Source organism: Rhineura floridana, chromosome 8 (genome assembly GCF_030035675.1).
Source record: "Rhineura floridana isolate rRhiFlo1 chromosome 8, rRhiFlo1.hap2, whole genome shotgun sequence".
In the NCBI taxonomy this organism is placed as follows: Eukaryota; Metazoa; Chordata; class Lepidosauria; order Squamata; family Rhineuridae; genus Rhineura; species Rhineura floridana.
Window position 1 is genome coordinate 93868071 of NC_084487.1, and position 26302 is coordinate 93894372.

The following is a 26302-nucleotide window of genomic DNA, read 5'->3' on the forward strand; positions in this document are numbered from 1 at the left end:
TTCCCCCCATTGTTTCTTGTCAATTGGACACTGAAGCAGGAAGAGCGCGGGGGGGAACCACCCCTTTTCAAAGTATTTATGAAATGCAATTGTTAGTGGAAGTGTGTGTGTGCGCGGATGAGTGTGTGTGTGCCTTCTGCAGCCTCAAGTGACTACCCGGTCCTTACTTACTCAGAAGTAAGCCTCAACAGTGCTTACCCTCCGTTCAGGGCTCATCACTGATAACCATAGAGAGGTTCCTCTCGACACATAGACTGTCGAAGTTGTTAGCTGTTATGCACTCTGGGCTATCTCGAAGTCATTACTACCCTTCTCTCTCAATTTTCCTATTGAAGAGGGGAAGGGTTTTTTTTGTCAGTTTCATTGTTTCTTGTTAATTACATGCCTCTCCACAGCCTGGGGCCCCTCCAAAATTGATGGGGGGAGTGAGTGAAAGCAAAGTAGGGTAGTTTTTGCAGGTGGCAGAGAGACAGGGAGCCTTCTCCTTTCATTCCTGCTTCTGATAGTGAACTGAGGTATTCTTCTCACATCTGTTTTTTTTTTAAAGCTACTATTTTGCAATCAAACATAAAATCAAATGTTAAATGAATAATATTTCCACAACGGCAATTTTGCAATTTTACACAAACAAAGTTTAGAGGAGGATGTTAACTGAGCTTCCTTGGGCTGAAAGGGGGAGCTAAAAATCTGGGAATGTAAGGAAGGGGAAATCAGGTTCTCTCCCTCCAGGCAGACAGATCTCTGTGTGTGTGTGTGTGTGTGTGAGTGCATGCACACACACACTATAAGTTGGGTTCTTTTCCTCCCAGCCTGAAACAACCCAGATGTTTATTTTGCTTGCACTTGGGGGGGGCATAAACATTGCCATTTTGCACACCCACAAACCTGCATTAATGTTACGGGGGGGGAGTGAAGGGGTGGAAAGGAAGGCTAGAGCTGCGGAAGTGGCCGGCTAAGCAGACGGAAATGAAATGGAGTTGATGGGGAGTTTAGTGGGTGGAGAAAGGGGAATATCTGCAAGTTACGATCCACCCCCCCCAGCAGGAAACATCGGAATAAGGGACTACATGAGTGGGACGCAGCAAAGCTTTCCTTACTATTCGGATTTTCAGCTGATTGGTTTGATTTGCATTTAAAGGGAAATGCAGCGCCTTGCCTTCCCTTTCCAAAAAATGTCATGTGATCACTGCAAATTAAAAGGGAATGCAGCCAGCCTCGATCTCATATTAAATTGCCATGTGAATGAGCCCTACAACGACACCATGCTCCAAATCCCCAGATGATAGCTCCCAATGATTTCATATAAATGTCGAATAGCACTGGAGACAGAATGGACCCTTGCCAGCCCCCACAACAAAAAAGCCACAGAACTGAGCAAAAGTCTCCTTGTATTACTTTCTGGTAACAACCCTCTAGGTAGTATTGGAACCACCATAGTGCAGTACCTCCAACTCTCCCTGCCCTGAGGTATTCCAAAAGAACACCATGGTTAATGGTGTCAAAAGCCCCTGAGAGATCAAGGGGAGGCAACAGGGCACACTCTCTCCTCTCTGAAACTCTCACGGCTGTTTCAGTGCTAAAACTCTGAAGCCAGATTGAAATGGATCCAGATGATCTGCTTCTTTCAGGCAGAGCTGCAGCTGGGTGGCCACCACTTTTTCAATCAAGTTGCCTGATAAGGGGATATTAGAGTCTGGGCATTACTTTCTAAAACTTCTGGATCTCCTTCAAGAGGGGATGCACCACCGCTTTGTTCAAGGCAGTGGATGTAACTCCCCCTCATAGTGAGGCATTAACTACTCCCTCAACACACTGGGACTAGTGGTAAAAAAAGAAGAAGAAGCCTGAATTCTAGTCCTAAACACATGTATATGCTGGCTGAAAGAAATGCATTTAGAAGCTTACTATTCCTTACTGGCATAGCTACCATGCTGGATTAGGCTTAGAAGTCACCTTCGAAATGCCTCAATGAGAAAACATACAGACTAGTTGAAAAAGGGGCTCAAAGCAGGGCCTTGTGGACTGGAGGCAGAACAGTTACATTCTAATCATTTAAAACCACTCTCATTGCTTGAAGGCTCAAAGAGAGTATTTTTTCCATAAATTTTTAAAAATCTCACCATAAATTATTTATACAGTGACCTTTCCATTTTGGTACACATGGAACTGTTTGTTCCTTCTCAGGCAGAGTTTTATTACCATTTCCCATGAAGGCATTCATACCGAACTGTGGGAAAACAGTATTGTCAAGGCTTTGTTAGTGTCAAGGCCGGGCCGTGGGCAGCAGTCTAAGGTGAGTTAGGAGCCAGGAACCAGAAGCAGGGTGACAGACCAGCGGTCAGAAGTGATAATCAAGGCAAGGCTGAGGGACAAAGTAAGAGGCAGGTCAAGGGACAAGCCTGGAGAAAGTCAGGATTGAAGGACAACCACGAATACAGGAGGACACCTGAGTTCAGGAAGACTTTGTTGCCTGAGCAAGGCTCAGCTGCTGGAGTAGCTTGTGCTGTGCAGCAGAGCCACCCTGTCACCACCACTGAAGCTTACCTGGAAGGGGCTGAGACTGGGCAAGATGGCGGTGAGGGCAGGGCTGTGCGGACACACACAGGCAGGAGCACTGGATGAGTTCCACCAGTGTGTTCCTGAGCCCTGACTTTACTACCGCTGTGCCCTGCCCCAGCACTAGCCAGGTAAGCTGCAGTGATGCCGGAGCTGGAGGGTGGCTCCATGGCTCTGCCCCACCACACCAGCCGCTACTACATGGCTGTAAAATGGAAGCCCTTGATAGTACTTCATGGCCAAAAAGATCTAGTGGTGAGCCTGGGTGGGCAGAGTCAGTCCAGAAGGTTCTTCATTGAGAAGGCCGCCACCTGCAGTTCAGTGATTCACACACAGATTCCTTCAGCTCATGACAGTTCGACAGCCACATCCCTGATAAAGTCAAGGATCCACTGAGCTGCTTTAAGCATCCCCAAGAACTTAGGGCATGCCCAATGGGACTTTCAAGTCATTCTTGTCTCCTTTGAACAGGGAGAACTTCCGGTCATATCACAATCTGCTTTTCAAAGTCTGCTTTGCTTCAAAAGCAGTTTGCCAGTGCACTAGGGGAGACAGCTGTTCAAGATCAAGTTGTGCAGACCTTTGGACCCTGGCCAAGGAAATCAAACAGCAAACCTCTCTTGTCCTTTTGAGTGATGTACGGAATGGGGAGAAGAACTCACTCATATATGCTTAAAAAATAATAGCAGGAAATAACCGTGTTAAAAAAGTTAACCATACACAAGAAACAGGAGCAACTGCTATTTAAAAAATGATATTTAAAAAACTTTGAGGGAAACTGTAATGCCAATATTTAAGAGCATGTCTTCTAAAAATCCAATGCACCTTCATTCTTGCATGCATTAGTTTTCCCTCACTGCTTTTGATCCTCAAATGAGTTTATTATACATTTCAAACCAAAAAGCTATTATTTGTTTAAATAAAGCTCACATTTCATGTAATCATACTTGCATTACTTCTTTGATTTTTCCTTCAGATTATATATGAACAAAACCAAAAATCCACACTGAAAATAGAATTAAAAATTTGCTGTTTGCAGAACAGACAGTGACTCACCCACAATGCTTCATGTGTGGTGGTTTATCCATCCTCACTGCCAGCTTTATCCTCAAATCAGAGTCTTGGCTGTTTTTGGGGACAATCATTTTATGCAGCTCAGGTGACTTTGAGCTATTGGATGTTGGATACAATACTACCTGTAAAGAACACAGTGAAAGCTGTTTATCACAGTGACAAACTTCTAACCAATTTGCTTGTCAGCTCTGACTAGAGCAGAAGCTGTCACTTTTTCTGTTTAAAAGGGGATTATAGTCTTAAGACTTCTGTTTCATTGCAACACATGCATCTTCAAACCAGACAAGTCTATTTTCCAACAAATCATATATTAGATAGTGAAGGTGCTCTGGTTTTCCACCAAAGCAATTCATTAGTGAATTCAAAGCTTCAACAGGCATTACAAGAATCAACTGCCGAAAAACACACCTTCAGTGACAAGCATCTGCAATATTGTGCAACTCAGCATTCTCCCGATATCACCCCTGCTTTAAACAACAGATTATACAAGATGTAATTTTTGCCAGCAATGAAATAAGAGGATATGAAATATTTATTTTATGTTATTTCATTTAGAAAATTTCTATACAAGGTGGTTTCTGACATAATATAGGTTACATCATATAACAAATAAAAACACAGTAATTAATCAACCATAGTAAAATGGTGCAGCAGGGCCTTAGAGACAAACCTTTCTAATTTCCTCCAAAGGCCTGGGAGAACATATATGTTTTTGCTTGGTGACGGTACACCAACAAAGATGTTGCCACCTGTGCTTCTGGGGGAGAGAGTTTCACAACCAAGCAGGGGTGTAGTTGTCCAGGATCTGAGAAGGTCTTAAACCCTTTACTTTTGGGGAGCAGGGTCCCTATGTTACCAGCATCCTATGAGCCAATTAGCATGAAAGGGGAGTGTCTTAGCCGCTGAGAAGAGTCTTCTAACATGCTTCCTTGTCTTTCCTGCTGACTGGAGCCAATCAAAGTGAAAGAAGGTGAGTCAGCCACAGAGAAGACTCTTCTCAGCGGCTAATACTCTCCCATTTCATGTTGATTGCCTCCTAGGGATATCTGTTATTGTGGGACAAGGCATTAACAAGGATTTCATTCTCAACCCAGCAGCAAAAAAAAAGGGTGGGAGGGGGCATGGCTGTGACTAACATGAAGGGACCCTGCATTTCTGAATTTGCCACTACACTACTGCAACCAAGTTGCCACAACACAGAAGGCCCTGCCCTGTGCCATCATTAAACAACCAATACTCACCAGTGGGACACTGAGGAGTCCCATTTCCTTCACCGATCACAGGATCATGTAGGCTGATATGGGAGGAAGTGCTCCAACAATTAGCTGCGTATCAAGCTGTTTAGGGCTTTAAAAGTTAACACTGGCCCTTGTAACATAAGGGCACACAGTGCAAATCCTGAAAAATAGACAAAACAAGACTCCATGCCGAAGTACTTGTCAATACTCTGCTGGCAACAGTCTACACTAGCTGAGATTTCCAGATCTGGGGAAGTCCCATGTACGGCACATTACAGTAATCTAGTTATGAGGATGCAAGAGGATGCACCGCAGTGCTGTAGCTGGTAATAAGCCATTTCTCTTGTATGCTTGGGACCTTATACTGAACAGCAGCTTATACATTTCCTATATAAATAAATATTGATCCTGATTCCCAATTAAACAAACGTTGTGGGTTGGATCTTGATTTCAAAGGGAGTTAAGTGTAACAAAATTAATCAGTATCAAACCACAGGCGATTAGGAAAGAGAAAACAGAACATAAGCTATATCTAGACAGTTCTATAACTATAACATTCTCAAGTGCACTATCCACTCCAGATACTCTGGACTGGTTTGCATAAATTCATGTTTATAACTTGATTGCTGCAAGACCAAGTGATGACTTGCACATGTGAATGAGCTGTAACAAAGCTAACACTGTTGCCAGCCCAGTGTCAGAACCTGACATGGTCGGGAGGGTCCACAAGGGTGGAGGCTAGGATTTAATTTTTGTTTTTAAAGAGCTCAGTGCCGTAAGGAAAAGTGCTAGGCCAGGTGGCTACAGCCCCTGCCATATCCCTGCCCCACCCTGCAGTGCTTCTGGGTCCCACCCCAACACAGCAATGCTGCCGCTGCCCAGGCTGTTATCTCTCCTTTCACAAGCAAGCTGTTGAAAAGGGAGAAAGAACGAACTGTGCTGGCCTGTGCCTAGTTCGCTTGCCAGTAGTCCCAAGGTGGTGCTTTCGTTTAGCAATCAATCCCTCTTCCCAGGAAACTCTGGGAACTGTAGCTCTGTGAGGAGAATAGGGTCTCCTAACAACTCTCAGCACTCTTAACAACAGTAGCGTAGTGGCAAATTCAGAAGTGCAGGGCCCCTTCACAATAGTCATAGCTATGACCCCTTACAGCCATACCCTTCTAAGATTATACAACATTCTAAAGTTATAGAATAATCTGGCCAGGCTTGAGTACTGCTTTGTGCTTCTTTGTCACTGTTACCAGTTGACTATCCTTTCTCATTACTATCAGAGATATTGCTTGAATTACTCAATTCAGGGTCTATGCATTTATCTCCTACTGCTACCAAATTGCTTGATGATGTAGATGGGATGCTATCATCAGGATTCACTGTCTCTTCTTCTGCAGCTACAGATGTCTCATTATCCAGAACGCCTTAGCTTTTTGAAGTAGGAACTAAAAAGCTTGCTTAAATCAATACTCACTGGGACACTTCTCAGTGGCTAATACACTCCCTTTTCATGCTGATTGGCTTGCAGGACACTAGAGACATAGGGACCCTGCTGGGACATGGCTCCCCAAAAAGTAAGGGGTCTAAGATCCCCCGCCCAGGACCCCAGATGACCACACCCCTGCTTAACCAACTATAGTCTCTGGGAGTCTTTGGGGGAAGCCAGGATTGTTTCAAGTGGTATGACACTGCTTTAATTGTATAGTGCAAATGGGATCTATGTATGTATATACCTGTTTACAGGGAACACATAAAGCTATACCCAAGTTTATAAAACACCCCTCCTTTCCTGGTAGACTGTCACTTGCAACTGCTATTGCTTTCCACCAAGCCTTATCTTCTACTTGTTCCTTCTCTCTTCTTGACAGTTGCAAATTGCCTGGGTCGTGCCTCCTAAGTGACTGCACAGTTGCTCTTCCCGTTAATCGCTGCTTTGTTGCTGTCAGGCCCAGGATGTGACTCAGGAACCAGACCAACGGCTGTAGTTAATTCGTGTTTTATTAGGGTAATGTCCAAACAAAGACTGCGTTTTCTCATGAAGCAATACAGGGATACAGGTCCTGCGGCATTGGGAGAAAGTTGACAGAGCAAGGGACTTCTTCCCGCCTGTTCTTTAAGAAGGGGCCAAACGGGTGCGCAATCTTTCGCTCCTCCTTAACTGCCCCTCAGGTACTGCCCGCCTTCCCCCTCTTCTCTCCTGTCTTTTCAGCTGTCTGCGTGTGCGCGGTGAGGGGGGAAGCATCACCCCCTCTTCTTCTGAAGTTTCTGATTCCAGGATGGGGGATAGGGGAGGGGCTGATGGTAAACTGCCTCCCTGCTTTTCGGCTGTGAGCAGCCCTCCCTCTTTCCCCTCTTGCTCTGAGCCTGAAAGAGGGGGAGGCGTGAGAATGTCCAGGGAGGGCTCAGGCTCCCCATTGCTAAGCGACCTTATCACTGGCAGTTCCTCTGTTTCGTCTTCGCTCCAAAGGGGGGAAGTTCCTCCCCCTTCCCTCTCCCATCCATCCGAATACTCTTCTCCCAACTCTCTGGGATCCAGCTCCCCGGGATTGGGACCCCAGCTCTGCCTTCCGACAGTTGCCACCCCCAAGCTTTTATCAATGTAAAATCCAGACCGGGAGCCAGCTGTCTCTCACTAACATTTCCAATTATGTTCTAATTCACCCCTGTTTATCAACTGGCCATGTTTTGAAGCAATGTTCCCACTCCAGACACACACACCTGCCCACTGTGCGGCTTAACAAGCCCTGGACCTAGTCTATGCTACTACTTTAACATCATATTTGCACGCAAAGGTTGGCAAAGAGGAGATAGATGTGTGGTGGTTTTCCAAATCACATGAACCATTTTGAAGAAGGATGTCATCCGATCACTTCTATATCTTACTGTTATATGTTATACACAGTATATGTTTTTATTGTTAAATTGCTTTGACATGTTGCATAGGAAGCAATTCATAAATAAAATTTTAAAAACACCTATATTATAAACAAGGCATTGGGATACAACCCAAGGATTCTAGTAAGTTCAAATGATTCTTTTTGCTTAAGCTACCAGAATGCCAAGCAAGGTATTTACTGAAAAATTCTCACTCATCAATAATGAATACAGAAACAAGTGAATCTCTTTCTGGGTGGTCGATCTCTCTCTCCCCTTCACCCTCTCTCCTCCCTGCCCCCCTTCTTTTAGGATTATACATTCTGAGCAAAGCATGCATCCAGCTTATTGTGTGTAATGGTGCAATTGTTTTCCTCTCAGTTACTCACAGCTCCTTATATCATGGAACAGATTACTAAACTTTGTGAATCTTTTCTAGGATTCCAAAAACTTAGTCACGGGAAACACTTCCCACTCCTCAACATATCTGAGATGAAAATCTGAAACTAAAAGGTGGATGCAGACATAGAGTACAATATGTTAGTGGAAGCACACTCTCCATACTTTGGATGCACATATAATCTTCCGGCCAGAGCTTGGGAAAGTTACTTTTTTGAACTACAACTCCCATCATCCCCAGCCAGCATGGCTACTGGATTCAGCTGATGGGAGCTGTAGTTCAAAAAAGTAACTTTTCCAAGCTCTGATCTTCCCCTAGAGAGCAAGCCCTTAAGAGAAATATGTTCTTCCAGTTTGCAACAGAAGCCAGATTTGTCCAGCACTGATTGGCCAGCTCTTGGGTCAATCACAATGCCATCCCTATATTTTTTTGTTTAGCAGGACAGTGATTGGCTGGCCCTTCTATAGGGATGGGAGCCATTGACAGGTGCTGCTTCAAAAGCATTCTGTCAACCTAACAAGCAGTATCAATTCCAGTTCGTTCTTTGTCTGCTATCCACTGCTTTTACTGACTTTTTCCCTTCTCAAAAATATAAATATTAATATTGATATTTTGAAATTTGCAAAGAAACTGTCAATATTTGGAAAGAAACTATCAATAATTTGAAAGAAAACTGGCTTCATGGAGCTTGGATTATTCAAGTGGTGGCAGAGAGAGAAAGAGCGAGCGAGCAGTATACTGCTGTGCTGTGAGTAAAATCAATAAAAGAAAATATCTTCGAGGGAATATTTGAGGGGGGGAAATCTGGTGTCAGAGGAAAGTCGCTAATGCATGGAGCAAACTGAATAGCTCTGCAAAGATGGAGAATATGTGGACCACTGAAAAATCTTGAGCTAAATCCGTATTCAGTGGAATTCTCACCCATACCTGCCCGTGTCAGTCTTCTCACCATCTCAGAGCAGAGCAGAGCAGAAAAGCTACTCTTGTTTGCAGGTATGCTTGTATATAGACTGACGATACCTGATATTAATTTATTGTGGTATATCACAATACAGGTACTGGACATGCATGTCTGGAAAAAGCAAGTGTTTGTTTATGTATTCCCAGCCAGATCAGGTGTATAAATGGATGCTGTTTTTACTTTCTGATGTAGGAGTTGGAACCCAACATTCAGACCCCCCCTTTAAAAAACAGGCAAGTAAACAATCACCCCTTCCAGTAATTTTACATCCCCTGTCTTGCAGAAATGCCAATTAATACTTCAGAAAAATGGCTCCAGTTGGGTCAGGGTGTTGTCATTTGTGAGACTGTATTATCTCTGATTTTAGCTATTTTGTAATTTTATGTGTGGGCTGAGGGCTAATGCATTGAGACAATAATTTGTTAAGTTTGCAAAAAAATGGTAGCTTAATATGGGTTTAAATATATTAATAATCAATAACCAGAACAGAAAAGGTAAAAAATGCTGATGAATCAATAAATTATACAACACTCAGATTACAATACAGAAAACTTCATATTTACATTTTTAATGAATTACCTTCCTAGCATAGTCAATACATAGGGAATATTTCAAACCCCTGCAACAAGTCAAAAGGTGATATTTTATCACCCAGGCACATTTTAACATTTTCAAGGTTGTCCAAGTTGTACCCATTCATCCAATGTAGAAAGTAAGGTATCTTCCATTTTTGTATAACTCACATTCTGTTACCAATAAGTCAACATTTCATTCAATTTGATGTTCTAAGACTCTGCCCTTTCAGACTTCATGCCTCTGCCTTCATAACTATGCAAGGTGAAATCAAGAGTGGCCTTCAGGCTTTGCACTTTCTCTACCTTTCCTCATCCTGGATAGCAGGCAACATCTAATCCAGAGAGAAGGAGCATGATCATTCCAATACTGGGTCTCTCTTCCTTGGGACACCAGCCGCATTTCCCCCCTGTACAAATATTTAACAGATTGATGGCTTTCTATATTATTTGGTCTGCCCATTCTGCTCTCTCTATTCTGCGAGTCAATCCATTGCATTCACAGCATTTACCTTTTTTGCTTTTTTCTTATTACTACTGCTTGCACTCAATATGCTATTTGTTCCTCACCAATTACTGATGGTGAGCTGGACACAGAAAGCAAAGGTAATAGCAGCATTTTCTTCTGGATCAAATCCAGCAACCACACCTTCCTCTTGACCTATACCTGCTCCAGCACATTCAATAGAGAAAACCTGAGAGTGAAAATAAAAAACTCTACCATGACTTATGTTTGCTTCCCTAAATGTATAGGTTATAACCTCAATCTCCTTGAGAAGAATGCCAGCCATCAACTTCTATTCTCTGAGACACAAACTAAGCCACAAAAACAGAACTAGACAGCGGTAACCCAGGAGAAGACCAACTAGAAAATTTTCCATAGAAGATGAGCAGTAGACCTCTGCTAGTAATTTATAGGCATTCCATAAAAACAGGCATTGTGTACTCTGGTGACGGGCTTAAAGCTTGTTGGGGCTGATCTTATATAATCACACAATTTATACTAGAGAAAATGCCAGGGAACTAAATATCTGATTTAAAGAATACCAGGACCAATGACACTAATGGAAGGGAAGGACTACTGGTCTCTTTCTCAAGGAGTACTTGATGCTGTTACCTGGCCAGCTTGGATGAGCTGAACTCAGCCATTCAAGGAGATGGGCATCAAGCAGTATCTTATCTACAGATTAAGATATTGCTGGGAATTGTAAAGTTGAGGGATGATAAAAACCCTGGGTTTGGGGGCAATGGTGGGTGGGACACAGGAACCTTCACTGTCAAATTTGGAATGAAAAGAAAGAAAACAGTAATTCCAGTTCGAACAAAGAAGAACAGTTATAATCAATGGAGAAATGGAATCTTTTTTTAAAAAATCACAGCATATGCCAGCAAGTTATTTTAAGATTTTTACAAGCTATGATGGAACTTCAGCAATGTTCCCCTCCCCTGAAAGGTAAAGTATTATACAGACTACTTTAGGATTTGACAAGCAGCTCAAAAAAATAATAGGGTTTTCTTTTCTTAATTAAATAATCACTAGAACAAGACTAAATTATCTTTATATTTAAATAGTCGCTGTATTCAAACACCACCTGCTGCTCCCACATTGTATTCACTTGCATGTTAAGCAAGTACAATGGCTGTCACTTTGAATTAGGAGTCTTGAATATCTTGATATTCAAAGGACAGAAAAGGGCAAAAAAAAAAGAAGGGATCTCAGGGGTTAGCGAAATTAGCATTTTTGATTCAAAGGCAAGAACATATTTTTAGAAGCATACTTTTCAATGAGAGCAAGTGCGGCAAAGTGGTTAGGGTGTTGGACTATGACCTGGGAGACCAGGGTTCGAATCCCCACTCAACCATTAAGTTCACTGGGTGACTTTGGGCTAGTCACTGGCTCTCAGCCTTACCTACCTCAAAGGGTTGTTGTGAGGATAAAATGGAGAGGGAGAGAGCCGTGTATACCACCTTGAGCTCCTTGGAGGAAAGGAAGGATATAAATGCAATAATAAACAAATAAATAAATAACGGCATACACAGATTTCCTTTGCAACCAGCCGCTGTCAAAATAAACCCGAATGTTTCTGTATACATTCAAGCAGCAATATATGTAAGAGTATGCATGCAGTTTTAAAACCTGTCATTACTAAGCAAATGAAACATGAACTTTCTGCCCATCCCACTCCCATTACCATCCACTTGTACTATTTGGTAAAATGAAATCTTGCCTTCTTAATGGATAGTGACATGTGACAGTATTATATATCCACATGCAGCATTGCTTTTTCCTGTTGAGCGCCTTCTCTCATTCTGCATTAAGGCCTGGCAGATATGTGGCCAAGGCTACTGTTATGTCAGGTATCCATGCCAAATGTTTCTCAGCAATAACTATAAAGGCAACAGGGAATCCCAATACCCACAAGTTGTATGCTGACATTGAAACTATATTCCTTATTGACAGCATATATTCACAATATACACTGTTAAAATGATACAAGATGTCTTATGACATCTTATGCCAACAGTGGAGAGTTTGAGCCAGTTTACAGACTACAGAAGAACAGATAATGCAGAGGTAGTGACTCATGCTGCTGATTTCCCCAATTGTGCTGTAATATGCGACATGCAGATTTGTACGCATCTCATCCATATGGAGATTCGTCTAGTCTGGAATCACAGAGGGCACACAGATCTCATCACAGGCAAGACAGACAAGTCTCAATTCACATTTCCTAAGAAATGGGCAACATGAGTTACTCAGTGCTTCTGCTTTTTCAACTATGCCATAACATATGAGCTGGCTGCCAGGGCTATCTGCACAGAAATCTCTCCTGATCCCAGTGCAATTTTGCAAGAGCCAGATGTTCCAGAAAAATCTCTCATAGACCCCAATCAAGTACCACAATGCATAGATGGATCCTGGGCTGACATCATATCAGGGGGCAACGTTGAAAGTGAACCCCCCCAATTCTACTGCACTTCCCTTCTGCTCTGCAGATGGGCAGGTGAACAGTGAAAACGTGCAATAATCAGATGCATTCATTAAGAACATCTTATCAGTATGACAAAACTTGGGTAGATGTTGTCCCATAATGAGCATATGGATCTCACCACTCATTTGTTCCTCATCAGCCTAGGTCAACAAGCAAAAGGCAGAAAACTGATACAGCATTTGGTGCACATTCTTTGCATATTTTGGAGCTATTTAGCCTTTTCCTTATTCATTTTGGACTCCTACAACTCATCTATTATTTTCATTACCTTTCTTTTCAAAGGGAATACAACGTCTTCCACCTCTACACCTCCTTCCTTCTAAAGCTCTGTTCCATAATAAAATTTTCTATCCACTATTCAAGGAATATGTGTACCTTAATAAAACGTCAACAAAAACCACTCAAATAATGAGGGTCCTATTATAAGAAATAGCACTCAAGTAATAAAGGTCCTATTAATAAAAAAAAAAGCAATCCAGAAAACTTATCAGAAAAATCCACTGTGCATGATTACACAAACTGGTTTATCAAGCATGGTGCCAGACATGGATTTCTCACTATTTGTTGAGAGGCAGAGCGATAGGGAAAGAAGATCAATAACAGTGCAGGTGATTCAGCTAATGCCATAGATGAGGACTAGGAAACCTGGGCCTTTGGTGGTGGTTGGACTCCAACTCCTGGCAGTCGTAGGCAATGTCAGGGATGGTGGGAGTTGGGAGTCTAACAACATTTGAAGGGTCACAGGTTCCCTACCCTTCCTTACATACTCTCTCACAGACACACTATAACACAACAACTGATTGACTTTACCGTAACAAACACTGTAAATATGTGGTGGTGTTCAACGCTAGTCCTACTCAGAGTAAATCCACTGAGGTTGACATGACTCACTTAGATTAATTTCAATGGATCTACTTTGAGTAGAACTTGGTTGCATACAACTCAGTGATTTACAACAGCGTTTTTAGTCATATTTCCTTAGTCATTTTTCAGGTTTAAACGTTTGAGGAGAATCTAACACCCAAGTTTTGTCTTACCCATCATCCTGATTCTTGGGGTGAATTCCTTAGCCAGGCGCACTTTGCATTCAGCAATTTACTCAAAAGTAGACCTACCAAGTAGTCCTTCTAGGACATTTTTACAAACTGTTAGCCTTACAACATCCCCAAATTTATGCCAGTTACCATCTACCTACTTCCTTCTGGAAACAAAAAAACACCTGGGGTCAAAATACACTCCAGAAATTTGTTGAATTTAGCCGCAGAAGGCCATTTCGACCCCAGCCAATGTTAGCAGATTGTAGAGTAAAAAAAGACCCCATATTTTTTTCATAGAAAGAAAAGTCAAGGATAGGTAGCCAAAGTGCACCAGAATCAAATGTGTCCTTCCACTTTTTCAGGGGCAAACAAACTAGTAGTAAACCAACTTGCAGTCACACTTGCAGGGTTCCATTGTTACAGAAGGACACAGCTTTGGCTCTTGGAAGAAGAAAACATGGCTTCTACAAGCAAAGTAAGGTTTATTTTACAATTGGTGGGAATCATAAATCCTTTTCCTTGCCCAAACTCCCCCCCTTTGCCCAACATTCTGTCAAATGTAACCCCCCCTGCTTTTATGCTAGTCTAGCTGGGCATACCAGGCAGATTGTAGGCAGACAAGGCAGGCTGGCTGCATTCAAAGTAGGGCATTTCCCCCCTTTTGCCAAACTAGCTGGGCATACCAGAGGAAGAAATAGAAGGGCCTGGAGGATATCTCCAGGAACAGCCTTCCATAGAACAACTAGGGACATAATCAGAGAGCATCCAGGGCCAACTGTTTTCTTTCAGGTTTATCAATGGGGTCAGAAAATACCCTAGAAAACCATCAGTGTTACTTTTCTGTTGTAATAAATTAAAGAAGCTTCTAAACAGTTTATAGTGTTTTCATGACATTTTAACTTTTTTTTTTACTTTAAAACATAGCTTTCGTTATTGTAATTGAAAAAAATAATAGCTTTTTAAAGGACCAAAAATTGTGTTGAGTATATACATAGGGACACGGCAAGTATTTGCAGCTCAGAAATATTCTGCCTCCTCTAAATAAGTCTTTTCTGGCTCTGGGTATTGTCAAGAACACTTGTGCTGCCCCCCCCATGGTTTCAGGGGATAAAAATAACCCCACATTACCCCTGGAAATCTCATTGGGATCAAAATATACCAAAAAACACCATTAGTGTGCTTTCCCCCCACCAAACAGGATGATGGTTAAGGAAATGTTTTTAATTTGCCAAAGTTAACCATGCTTAGAGAGTAGTGTAAGAGTAATCCTCTTTGGAATGATTAAGAAATATTTAAATTGGCTTTGCATCAACCATTTTGCATAATGTTGTAGCATAATTTAATGTAGCACAGATAAAAGTATTCAAAAGAACTGTTCTGATTAAAGTGGGGAAGTGTCTTCAAAATGATGCATGATGAATTAGGCTAGGCCTTTCCTGCTTATAATGAGACTCGCTTGTCTGAGCTGAAGTTCAGAATTTTAAAGATTTACCACTGAGTGCCTATAGAGATTTCACAGATAATAAAAATCATAATTCAGATCACTAAGTGGTGTTGCACTGTGAGGAAAAAAAGGTAATGCTGTTTAGTGAAAAAAAGGCACAGCCTTTCATTAGGTAATTTATCATTAGGAGTCATTTGGCTCAGAGTAACTGAAATGAATTTTGATTGCTGTAAAAGAAATTTTCAGATAAGAACCCATCCACTAATGTGAGCCAGAATTACAACAGCTGAGATTACATAATTAAACCATGACATGGACACAATGTTCTGAACTGGAATATCACAGCGCAACTCTCTCTTTTCTATAGTTAGAAGTGGACAATAAACCGAACAATTTTGTGAAGGGAAGTCAGGAGCATCTGTATTGCCTTTATTGCCAAAATCCAGCTATTCCTCAGGAATTCAGACGCTCCTCTGCCAACAAGTACTTCTTAATTCATCAAAGTACTTCTTTATTCATTTCAACAAAAGAATGAGCTCTAAATGCACAAAGGGACTCCTCATTCCCCCCCCCCAAATAGAATGGGGACTATTATTATAAGGGAGACTTATTCCCATGTTCAAACTTCCAGATTTGAGTTGTTGTTGTCATATGCCTTCAAGTCGATTACAACTTATGGTGATCCTATGAATCTTTTGGATGTATTCATAGGGTTTTCATGGTAAGAGATATTCAGAGGTGGTTTACCATTGCCTTCCTCTAAGCCTACGGCACCCGGTATTCCCAGGCAGTCTCCCATCCAAGTACTAACCAGGCCTGACCCTGCTTAGCTTCCGAGATCAGACGACATCGGGCATGTTCAGGGTAGTATGGCTGTAGGCTCCAGATTTGAGTATGAACATCTAATCCGCAATTCAGATTTTCTGGAGAGTTCAAAGAGGGTTTGTCCTCCACCCCCCACTTCCGGCTACCATAATCAGTATTGCAAATATTTAATTAACACTATATGCCTGGTTCTTCTTATGTGCTTTATACACAATGCTGAAACCAAGGGTCTGCCACTTGCTAACCTTCACTATCCCTCACACTAAGGCTGCATTCCAGTACACACTTACTTGGAAGTAATTCCCATTGAATCCAGTGGAGTTTACTGCTGAGTAGACATGTATTAGATTGCAGCTTAAGACAGGGGAAACCTTTTCAGCCTGAGGCTCACATCCCCTCATGGACAACTTTCTGAAGGCAGCACATCAGTGGCGGGCAGGGCCAGAGGCAAGTAGGTTGGGCCAGAGGTAAAAAGTGGGTGGAGCAATGGATATAACTTTTACCTCTTTACAGTAGCCACTTTCCAGCCATGCAAAAAGTTTCTGCACATGACCACAGCTCACTGTCCTCCACCCAGGGAAGTAACAGGCATTATCGCAGTTCAGGGACACATTCCAACCAGGCAAAAGCACTCAAGCTGGGCACAGGGGAGGTACAGAGTGTTGCCTGGGGAGGATCCTGATGGCAGGATAGTGAAGCCTACAGGGTTGTATTTGGCCCCTAGATCTGAAGTTCCCCATTCCTGCTCTAATAGCAAGACTTTTCTCCATGTGTGGTTTGTAAATTCAACTGAATAAATCCTTTTTTAAAAAACAACCCTATATGTTGAGAGCACTTTCTTAGTGGCAGATTCACACTGTGAATCATTCTTTTCACTGGAAATAATCCAAAATCATCCTTCTAAAAACAAGAACAATGCTTCTGAAGACACAAACTGACATAGGATTATAAACAACTGAGATGATTTTAATCTTCTGGAGATGTTATTCTAATAACTTTAGTTATCTTTTTTTGAGGTTTTGTTTTCTTTGAATTATGTCATGAACTACCCAGATATTTCAGAACAGAGATGACATTAAAATCCAGATACTGGGTGTCATATCCATACTGCCTGGGATTAGGGATGGGGGGGGATATTCACTACATTGGATTTATTAGTGGATTTTGACATAATCCAACAATCCGCATTGTTTTCAGACCGGCACTGATTTCATGTGGCAGGCCGCAGTTGTTGTTGGCACTTAAAAAAAAAATCCATTCTGAATTTCACATTATTGTCTTCATAATCAGCTTTCCTCTAAACTGATGCATTCTTAACTTAACTTAGTGGAAGAAGTGCCTATAGCAGAAGCATTTTCATTAGCATTTTTGTTGGCAATTACGTCCTTTTCCCGCTGGAAAACACACGAATCAGCAATTGCGAAAACAATAGGGAACAAAAAAAATGGTGGATCGGTACTGAAGGCCGAACTGTCAGAATTCAAATGGATAGGAACCAGCTACCAAACCCCATCCATACCTGGGATGTAGCATAACCTGAGGTATAAACCTTTATCTTTGTATCTCAAACTCTCACCAGAAGAAAACAAGGTTCCCAAGAATTGTACTTTGAAGGGCCTAGCTCCACAGGACAGTGAGCATCAAACAAAAGTCCAAGGCTGAACTGGCACCAGGTTTACTTTTACCCACTGAAAGGGCCACCTTCAGCTTCTGACCCTTTTGTGATCAGCATAAAGGCAAATTATTAACACTGGCTGCTTTAAGTCAGCTGGTATGGTCACAGTTCACCAGTAATCTCCCCTCTACAAACCTTAGTGAAATAAGTGACTTGAGGAATGCGGTGCAAAATCGATCAACACCTATGGGACTCACAAAAAAGCTTTCAGTGGTTATGCCCTCTATCAATATCTTAAACTAGTGAAAACTATGTTAGCACTCACCCTTCCTAGCTCCTTATCTTCAAGTGCCAGGACCCCGGTACTTTCTGTAAAAAGTTTCACTTTGACTACAGGCAGAGGATGAGTGGTGGTGAAATCCCCTTGAGTTCCCCATCTGCAACAAAATAAATGGCAATATTCAAATTCCAAGCAGATTAAAAGCAAGTGTTGATGCTGTGGCAACCATGAGGGAGCCCTGTAAGAGAGTACAGAATTTCCACTTCCCTACAGAGAAGCTACCACCATCTGAAAATTCAGTTCACAGAGTGAAAGAGCTTTAACAATTTTCATGTATTAGTTTTGTAATTAAAAATCAACTAATGTGGCAGATGGCATAATGAAAGATGAACTATATTCAGGGAGTATGCAGCATGAAGCAGATGGACTTCTACAAATTTATGTTGGGTAAGTTTGTATATGTCCCATTAAAATAAACGGAAGACATTAAGATTAATTATATGACATTAATCTTGTTTTTCAAACATCTTGCACAATTGTCTAGTCCAGCACTATACTGCATAGTACTACGTAAGTGTGTTCCTTAACTCATCTCTGGAGATAGTGGAGCAAACTAAACTTATGGTTCCAGTATGCTGGCGAGCACTACATCAGGGCTAAGAGTGAAATAATATAGTAACAGTCCTTTGCACATGCAACAGAATCAACAGCACAATAGCTGCACAATCAAAAGCTACCATTATAAGAGATATTCTCACAATATCCCTGGCAACTTTGCCCCCCCAACACACATCATGACATTGCACACAGCTAATACGACATCGTCCATAAATATTAAGGCACAAATCAATACATGACAATGGCTGAATGACCCTTTGATGATGCCCAGCCTATTATACATACATCCCCAATAACAATGCACGATACAGTAGCCAGAGAGAGAATGTAACGCTTGCAGCTGCTATGACAAGAGGCCTGCATAAAACACACAGAGAAGTGCAACACCCACATGCAGCCACTTGCACAAAGGGGGACATCAGTCAGAGTGGAGGCCTGGTTGGGGAAGAGTGGATCTAAGTCAATCCTCACAGAGTAAATTATGCCAGAATTTCCTACCAGCAGAACAAATTTGTCTTAATTTTATGATTAATAGCATTTTCATCACAATGAAAAATCACTCCAACTATACGGCTACTCCTGAGGCTGCGTCATTTTTCAGATTTATTTATTTATTAGATTTATATCCCACCGTCCCAGTAGCAGCCCAGGGTGGCAAACAAAAGCACTAAAAACACTCTAAAACAACATAAAAACAGACTTTCAAATACATTAAAACAAAACATTTTTTTTAAAAGCTTTAAAAAATCTTAAAAAGCAATTCCAACACAGATGCAGACTGGGATAAGGTCTCTACTTAAAAGGTTTGTTGAAAGGGGAAAATTTTCAGTAGGCACTGAAAAGATAAGAGAGATGGCACCTGTCTGATATTTAAGGGGAGGGTATTCCAAAGAGTAGGTGCCACTACACTAAAGGTCCATTTCCTATGTTGTGTGGAACGGACCTCCTAATAAGATGGTATCTGCAAATCACCTGCAGAGTGTAGTTATCAACTGGGTATGTAAGGGGTAAGGTGATGTTTCAGGTATCCAATTCTCAAGCTGTACAGGGCTTTGTACACCAAAACCAGAACCTTGAATTTTGGCTGGTAGCTAATGGGCAGCCCGTGCAATTCTTTCAGCAGCAGGGTGATATGGTGGCAATACCCTGCCCCAGTGAGCAGTCATGCCACCACATTTTGCACCACCTGCAGCTTATGGTTCAACCTCAAGGGCAGCCCCACATAGCATGGATGTGGTCAGGCTATCCCAGTCCAGAAACAGCTGCAGCTGTCTTACCAGCCAAAGCTGGTAAAAGGCACTCCTAGCCACTGAGGTCACCTGGGCCTCTATTTATTATTTATTTATTTATTTTATTTTATTCAATTTTTATACCGCCCATAGCAAGGCTCTCTGGGCAGTGTACATCAAATAAAAATATATATTTACATTCAATTTAAAAGCACCTAATCATCAAATCAACAGTTTAAACATACAACAAAAGTAAGATTAACCTAATAAACCCATATTAAATACAAATCAGAAGTAATTAGAAAGAAAAAAAAGATGGAACATATAACTATCTTTACAGATATTAAATACAAATACTAAAATACTAAAAATATTAAAATGACTGGGCAAAGAGGAAGGTTTTCACCTGGCGCCGAAAAGATAGTAAAGTAGGCGCCAGGCGTACCTCGTCAGAAAGGGTGTTCCATAGTTCGGGGGCCGCTACCGAGAAGGCTCTCTTTCTTGTAGTCGCCTTCCGGGCGTCTTTCTGAGTAGGCACCCGGAGAAGGGCCTTCGATGTTGAGCGCAGTGTACGGGTAGGTTCATATCGGGGCAGACGTTCCATCAGGTATTGTGGGCCCGTGCCGTGTAAGGCTTTATAGGTTAAAACCAGCACCTTGAATTGGGCCTGGAAACATATAGGCAGCCAGTGCAAGCGGGCAAGAATCGATGTCACATGTTCCAACCGTTTGGTCCTGGTTATTAATCTGGCCGCTGCATTCTGCACAAGCTGCAGTTTCCGAACCGTCTTCAAGGGCAGCCCCACGTATAGTGCGTTGCAGTAGTCCAATCTTGAGGTTACCAGAGCATGGACAACTGAAGCAAGATGTTCCCTGTCCAGATACGTGCGTAGCTGGGCCACCAGCCTAAGTTGGTAAAAAGCACTCCGTGCCACCGAGGCCACCTGCGCCTCAAGTGACAAGGACGGGTCCAGAAGGACTCCCAAGCTGCGCACCTGCTCCTTCAGGGGGAGTGTAACCTCATCCAGAACAGGTCGAACATCCAACTGGTCAGGGGATCCATTTACTAACAGCATCTCAGTCTTGTCTGGATTGAGCTTCAATTTGTTCGCTCTCATCCAGTCCATTATCGCGGCCAAGCATCGGTTTAGGACCTTGACAGCCTCACCTGAAGAAGATGAAAAGGAGAAGTAGAGCTGCGTATCATCAGCGTACTGATGAGAACGCACTCCAAAACTCCTGATGACAGCACCCAGCGGCTTCATATAAATGTTAAAGAGCATGGGGGACAGAACTGATCCCTGCGGGACTCCATATTGGAGCGCCCAGGGTATCGAGTTGTGCTCCCCAAGCACTACTTTCTGGAGACGACCTGCTAGATAGGAGCGGAACCACTGCCAAGCAGTACCTCCAACTCCCAAATCCGCAAGCCTCCCCAGAAGGATACCATGGTCGATAGTATCAAAAGCCGCTGAGAGATCAAGGAGAATCAACAGAGTTACACTCCCTCTGTCTTTCTCCCGACAAAGGTCATCATACAGGGCGACCAAGGCTGTCTCCGTACCAAAACCGGGCCTGAAACCCGATTGAAATGGATCCAGATAATCGGTCTCATCCAAGAGTGCCTGGAGCTGGGATGCAACCACCCTCTCCAGAACCTTGCCCAGGAATGGAACATTTGCTACCGGCCTATAGTTATTCAAATTATCTGGGTCCAGGGAAGATTTCTTCAAAAGCGGTCTTACCACCGCCGCCTTAAGGCAGTGCGGGACCACTCCCTCACATAGTGAGGCATTAATCACTTCCCTGGCCCAGCCGGCAGTGCCATCCCTGCTAGCTTTTATTAGCCAAGAGGGGCAAGGATCTAACACAGAAGTGGTTGCACGCACCTGTCCAAGCACCTTGTCAATGTCCTCAAGCTGCACCAATTGAAACTCATCCAACAAAATATGACCAGACTGTGCTCCGGAGACCTCATTTGATTCCACTGCTATAACATTGGAGTCTAAGTCCTGACGAATGCAAGAGATTTTATTCTGGAAGTGCTTGGCAAATTCGTCACATCGAGCTTTAGAAGATTCCATCACATCCTTAGGGCCAGAGTGTAAGAGCCCTCTGACAGTTTGAAACAGCTCCGCTGGACGGCAGATAGAGGATTGAATAGAGGCAGTGATATGTTGTTTCTTTGCTGCCCGCACTGCCCCAAAATACGTCTTATTATAAGCACTCACCAGTGCAAAGTTGCATTCGTCAGGAGTCCGTCTCCATCTGCACTCAAGCCGTCTCCTAGCAACAAAGATGGATCCAGGAGCACCCCCAGATTACGAACCTGCTCTTTCAGAGGGAGTACAACCCCATCCAAAGCAGACTACTGACCAATTGTCCAAATTCAGGAACCACCAAACCACAGCGCTTCCATCTTGCTAGGATTCAGACTCAGCTTATTTGCCCTCATCCAGTCCACCATGGAGTCCACCTCCCAATTCAGAAGGTATGGAGAAACAGAGCTGGGTATCATCAGCGTACTGCTGACACCTCACCCCAAATCTGATGACCACTCCCAATGGGTCCATATAAATATTTAACAGCATGGGGGATAAGTTGACACCCTGAGGCACCCCACAGCACAACTGCTAGGGGGCCAAAAGACATTTGCCTAGTGCTATTCTCTGAAAATGACCCTGGAGACAGGATTGGAACCACTGTAAAACAGTGCTTCCAATACCCATCTCAGGAAGTTGGCTGAGAAGGATACCATGGTCAATAGTATCAAAAGCCGCCAAGAGATCAAGTAAGAATAACAGGGTCACACTCCCCCTGTCCTCCTCCCGATAAAGGTCATCCATCAGGATGACCAAGGCCGATTCAGTCCCATAACCAGGCCTGAACCCAGACTGGAATGGGTCAAGATAATCTGTTTCATCCAAGAGTACTTGCAATTGCTACGCCACAATCCTCTCAGTCACCTTCCCTAAAAAGGTGGTGTTTGCAACCGGTTGGTAGTTGTCAGAAACCAATGGGTGCAGGGTGGGCTTTTTCAGGAGCAGTTGAATCACCACCTCTTTCAGGGTGGCTGGAACCACTCCCTTCCGCTTCCGCAACAACGCATTGAACACACCCAGGAACCACTCGGTCAAACCTCCTCGGCAAGCTTTAATAAGCCAAGATGTTGGTAAGCTGGTTACGAGCCTATAAACCTGAGAGACACTCCACCCTAACATGGCCTATATGATTTTTAAAATGGCTTCAGTTTGGGTCATTTTACAAAGATGATGCTTGAGACCTGATAAGAAAAGTAGCTGAAAGAGTTAAGCTATAATTTCAACTGAGAGGATGATGCCAATCATACGCACAGGACATGACCTTGGCAGTCCAATCAATACAATCCCAAAAGTAATTGTAAAAGTTTGGCCCTGGAGAGAGGAGTCCATTGTCCAAATCTTATCAAGCTAGCTAAAAAGTGAATGCCACCACCTGTCTTCACAAAAGAAAAGCCCATCACCCTGACCATACGACATTAGGTATGGAAATTAAGGAAGGATACCTGCCTGACCCAATCAATTCTGTATTTTCCTTTGAGCCTTTTGTCCAGAAAGGTATACAAACTGGACTCCTAGAGCCATTTTCTGTTCTGGGTTCTGGTTGCCCAGTTCCACTATGAAATCACCTGCTGAATTGCTGTTCTGGGCTCTGGGTCTTGGTCACCCACCCTGCTGAACATCACTGTATCTGAAATCACCTGCAGAATCACTTAGCCAGCCAGAACCCAGAGATATGACACTCCCCTGCTCTTCCTTCACTGTCTCTGGACCCCTGCCTGCTGAAACAGAGGTCCCTGCTTGCTGAAGCTACTTCAAAAGCTGCTTTTCAGGGCTCCACTCCTTTTCCTGCTTTGCTCTGGAACTCGCTAGCCAAAGCAGAGATCCAAGAAGCCATTTCAGGACCCCTGCCTGCTACATCTGCTGTTTCCCTGCATGACCCAGGAGTCTGAACGTGGTCCAGTTCGAATTCTAGACTGCCCATCAGGGATGGGAAAGGGATATCTCGCTCTCTATCCTGCCTTCTGGAGATCCTTTCCTTACAAATTGTAGCCTCCACATCTGCTCCCTCTGCTTATCTTTGACTCTGTGTGTGTGTGTGTGTGTGTGTGTGTGACTGTGTTTCAGAAGCCATATTCTGGTCCTCCCTGCCTAGCTGCGCATGACTGAGGCCTAGTATGCAAAGTGAGTCCAGAGGGAGAGAGAAAGGGCATGCTAGTGTACCTTCCTCAGTTGTGCTGAACTCAACTCCACGCCCCATCTTCTCTTATGCCTTGTGTGCTTGCTCCTTCATGTGTTTGTATGCTGAGTGTGTATGTGAGTTTGGTTATGATTAGGTTTATGTAGCTAATTCCCTTACCCATATTGTTATTGAGCTACCCCAACTGATGCCAACAGATATGTAATGGTACTGAGCTATTCCCCATTGAAGTGTTAAATGTATATATTTTGATTCTGTGTGTAGATGCTCAATAAATATCCCCATGTTTAAGATCTGTGTGAGTGTAAATTACTGGGTAAATCTGCCAAGACACACTACTGCCAAGGTCTAAATATCCTAATCCACAAGACTTCTAGAATGTGTGAATGTGAAACAAGTGTCTACAGAGGAATCTTGCTAACAAAGAAGGGTGAGGGTTGAGAGGACACGTCGTTGGTCGCATCGTTGCAAGTACCTTGTCCATGTAATCAGGCTGTATCAACTGAAACCAATCCCAAGAAGTTGCAGGAGACATTGCACTGGACACTTCACCGGGGAACTACAGTAGATGTGGATGGGGCATCAAGATTGCTACACAGGCAAGCAACTTTACCCTCAAAGTGTCTTGCAAACACTTCACAGTGGGCCTCCGAAGGGTCTAATACTCCATTTCCTGGAGTTGATGTCAACAGACCCCAGAATATGGAAAAGCTCCACTGGACAGCTACTTGAGGATGCGATGGAGGCAGAGGCCTTCTTCGCTGCCCTCGCCACCACACAGTAGGCACAGTTATGATGGTTTAGTCGTGCCCAATCAACTTCACAGCATATCTTTCGCCATTTGCACTCTAACTATCGTCCTACCTATTTCATTGTGCTTAGCTCACTGGTGTACCTAGATCCCAAATGGGCTCCACAATGCTGAAGAGAGTACTCAGGGGCAACCGTGTCAAGAGCACGATGTGCCTCGCTGTTCCACAGCATAAGGGCTTTAACAGGGTCACCTGCTCTATCTCCTGGAAACTACCCCAGGGTATTCGGGAATCCAGTGGATTCTATTAGTTTCCAGGAGTGGACCATCTTAATCTGTCCACCATCCCTGCAGGGGAGGATCGGAGCCCTAAGTCTAAACTTCACCAGGAAGTGGTCTGACCATGACAATGGGGTGACATCCACCCCCATCTTCAGACTACCCCTTCCTCCATCTGGAGCAGAAACCAAGTTGGGGATGTGCCCTGCCCTGTGTCAGGCCAGTGACAACTTGAGACAACCCCTTGGTTCATGGAGGCCATGAAGTCTCAAGCCAGAACACTAGAGGCAGCCTCAGCATGGACATTGAAATCACCCAGGACTATCGTTCTGGGCTGCTCCAGTATGACAGCAGAGATGGCCTCCACCAGTTTGGTCAGAGAAGCTGCTGGGCAGCAGGGTGGACGGTACACCAGCAGCAACCCTGGTTTGCTGACAGAGTGATTTCCTGGTGACAGAGATGGACGTTCCGTAAACCACAGCAACTCCTCCCCCCCCATCCTGCAGCTTGCGCTGGTGTTGTACCAAGTATCCAGGTGGGCAAAGCTGGGTCAGATCGACTCCTCCCAGCTCACCCACCCAGGTCTTGGTAATGCACACCAAATTGGCACACTGTGGTCTTATTGTGTACTGACCTGGCATTTAACAGGTATCACAGACCTCTCCTCCCCCACAGGAGTCACCAGAGCTCCTTTCCCCCACCACCCCAGGGGGTGCCAGACCCTCCTTAACTGGCCGGCCTCCCACCTACCAGATGAGGCTGAGTTCCAGGCCTCGCCCCATGGGCCCACCACCACTCTTGGCCTCACAGCTTGTCCTTGTGTGACGCTTACAAAAATATAATATAGGTAGGGAACATGATAAAAGGCAAAAAATAGGTTTTAAAATGCCAGATTTTAAAAGCCTGGGATATTTGTGCAATTGCTAATGCTATCAATATTATCACCTTCCGTTTGGCCCTTAGTCCTCTCAACTCTAAGTTCTTGCCTGGATTGAGCACAGAACTACCTTGCAATTCCACAGTTGTGGGAAATTAATGACGCAGTACATCGACGGTAGAAGTTACATACTATTTCTAACTCTGAATCTGACTTTTCTTGAACCAAGACCTCCCACCTACCTTCCTTCCTAAAGGAAGCAAAAGTTTGTGTTGCTACAGTAGACGGATCCTTCTCCCATCCCCCACCCCTTACAGCTATGCAATTGTGCCCTTTTCAGTGAAGTTGGTACACACAAGCAATTGGGTTTTTGGTGAAGGGTTTGACATTTTTGAGTTAGCAAAAGGTATGTTCCCTGGATTGTTGTATCTTCTGCTAGGAGGACAGAAA

The 26302-nt window shown here is 43.5% G+C and overlaps 1 protein-coding gene and 1 non-coding gene across 11 annotated transcripts in view; both read right to left on the reverse strand.

The window, feature by feature from the left end:
* CADPS2 (calcium dependent secretion activator 2) overlaps positions 1-26302 on the reverse strand; it is a 528181-nt gene that overhangs the window by 277174 nt on the left and 224705 nt on the right. For all 10 annotated transcript variants that reach the window (XM_061640133.1, XM_061640131.1, XM_061640132.1 and 7 more), the window contains 2 exons: positions 17906-18017; positions 3613-3752 (listed from right to left, as the gene is read on the reverse strand). In XM_061640133.1, the coding sequence (XP_061496117.1) occupies positions 3613-3752; positions 17906-18017 (252 nt within the window). The remainder of the gene's footprint in view (positions 1-3612; positions 3753-17905; positions 18018-26302) is intronic.
* LOC133363540 (5S ribosomal RNA) lies at positions 15903-16021 on the reverse strand. Its single transcript, XR_009757707.1, has one exon. It is a non-coding gene; the product is annotated as a 5S ribosomal RNA (ribosomal RNA).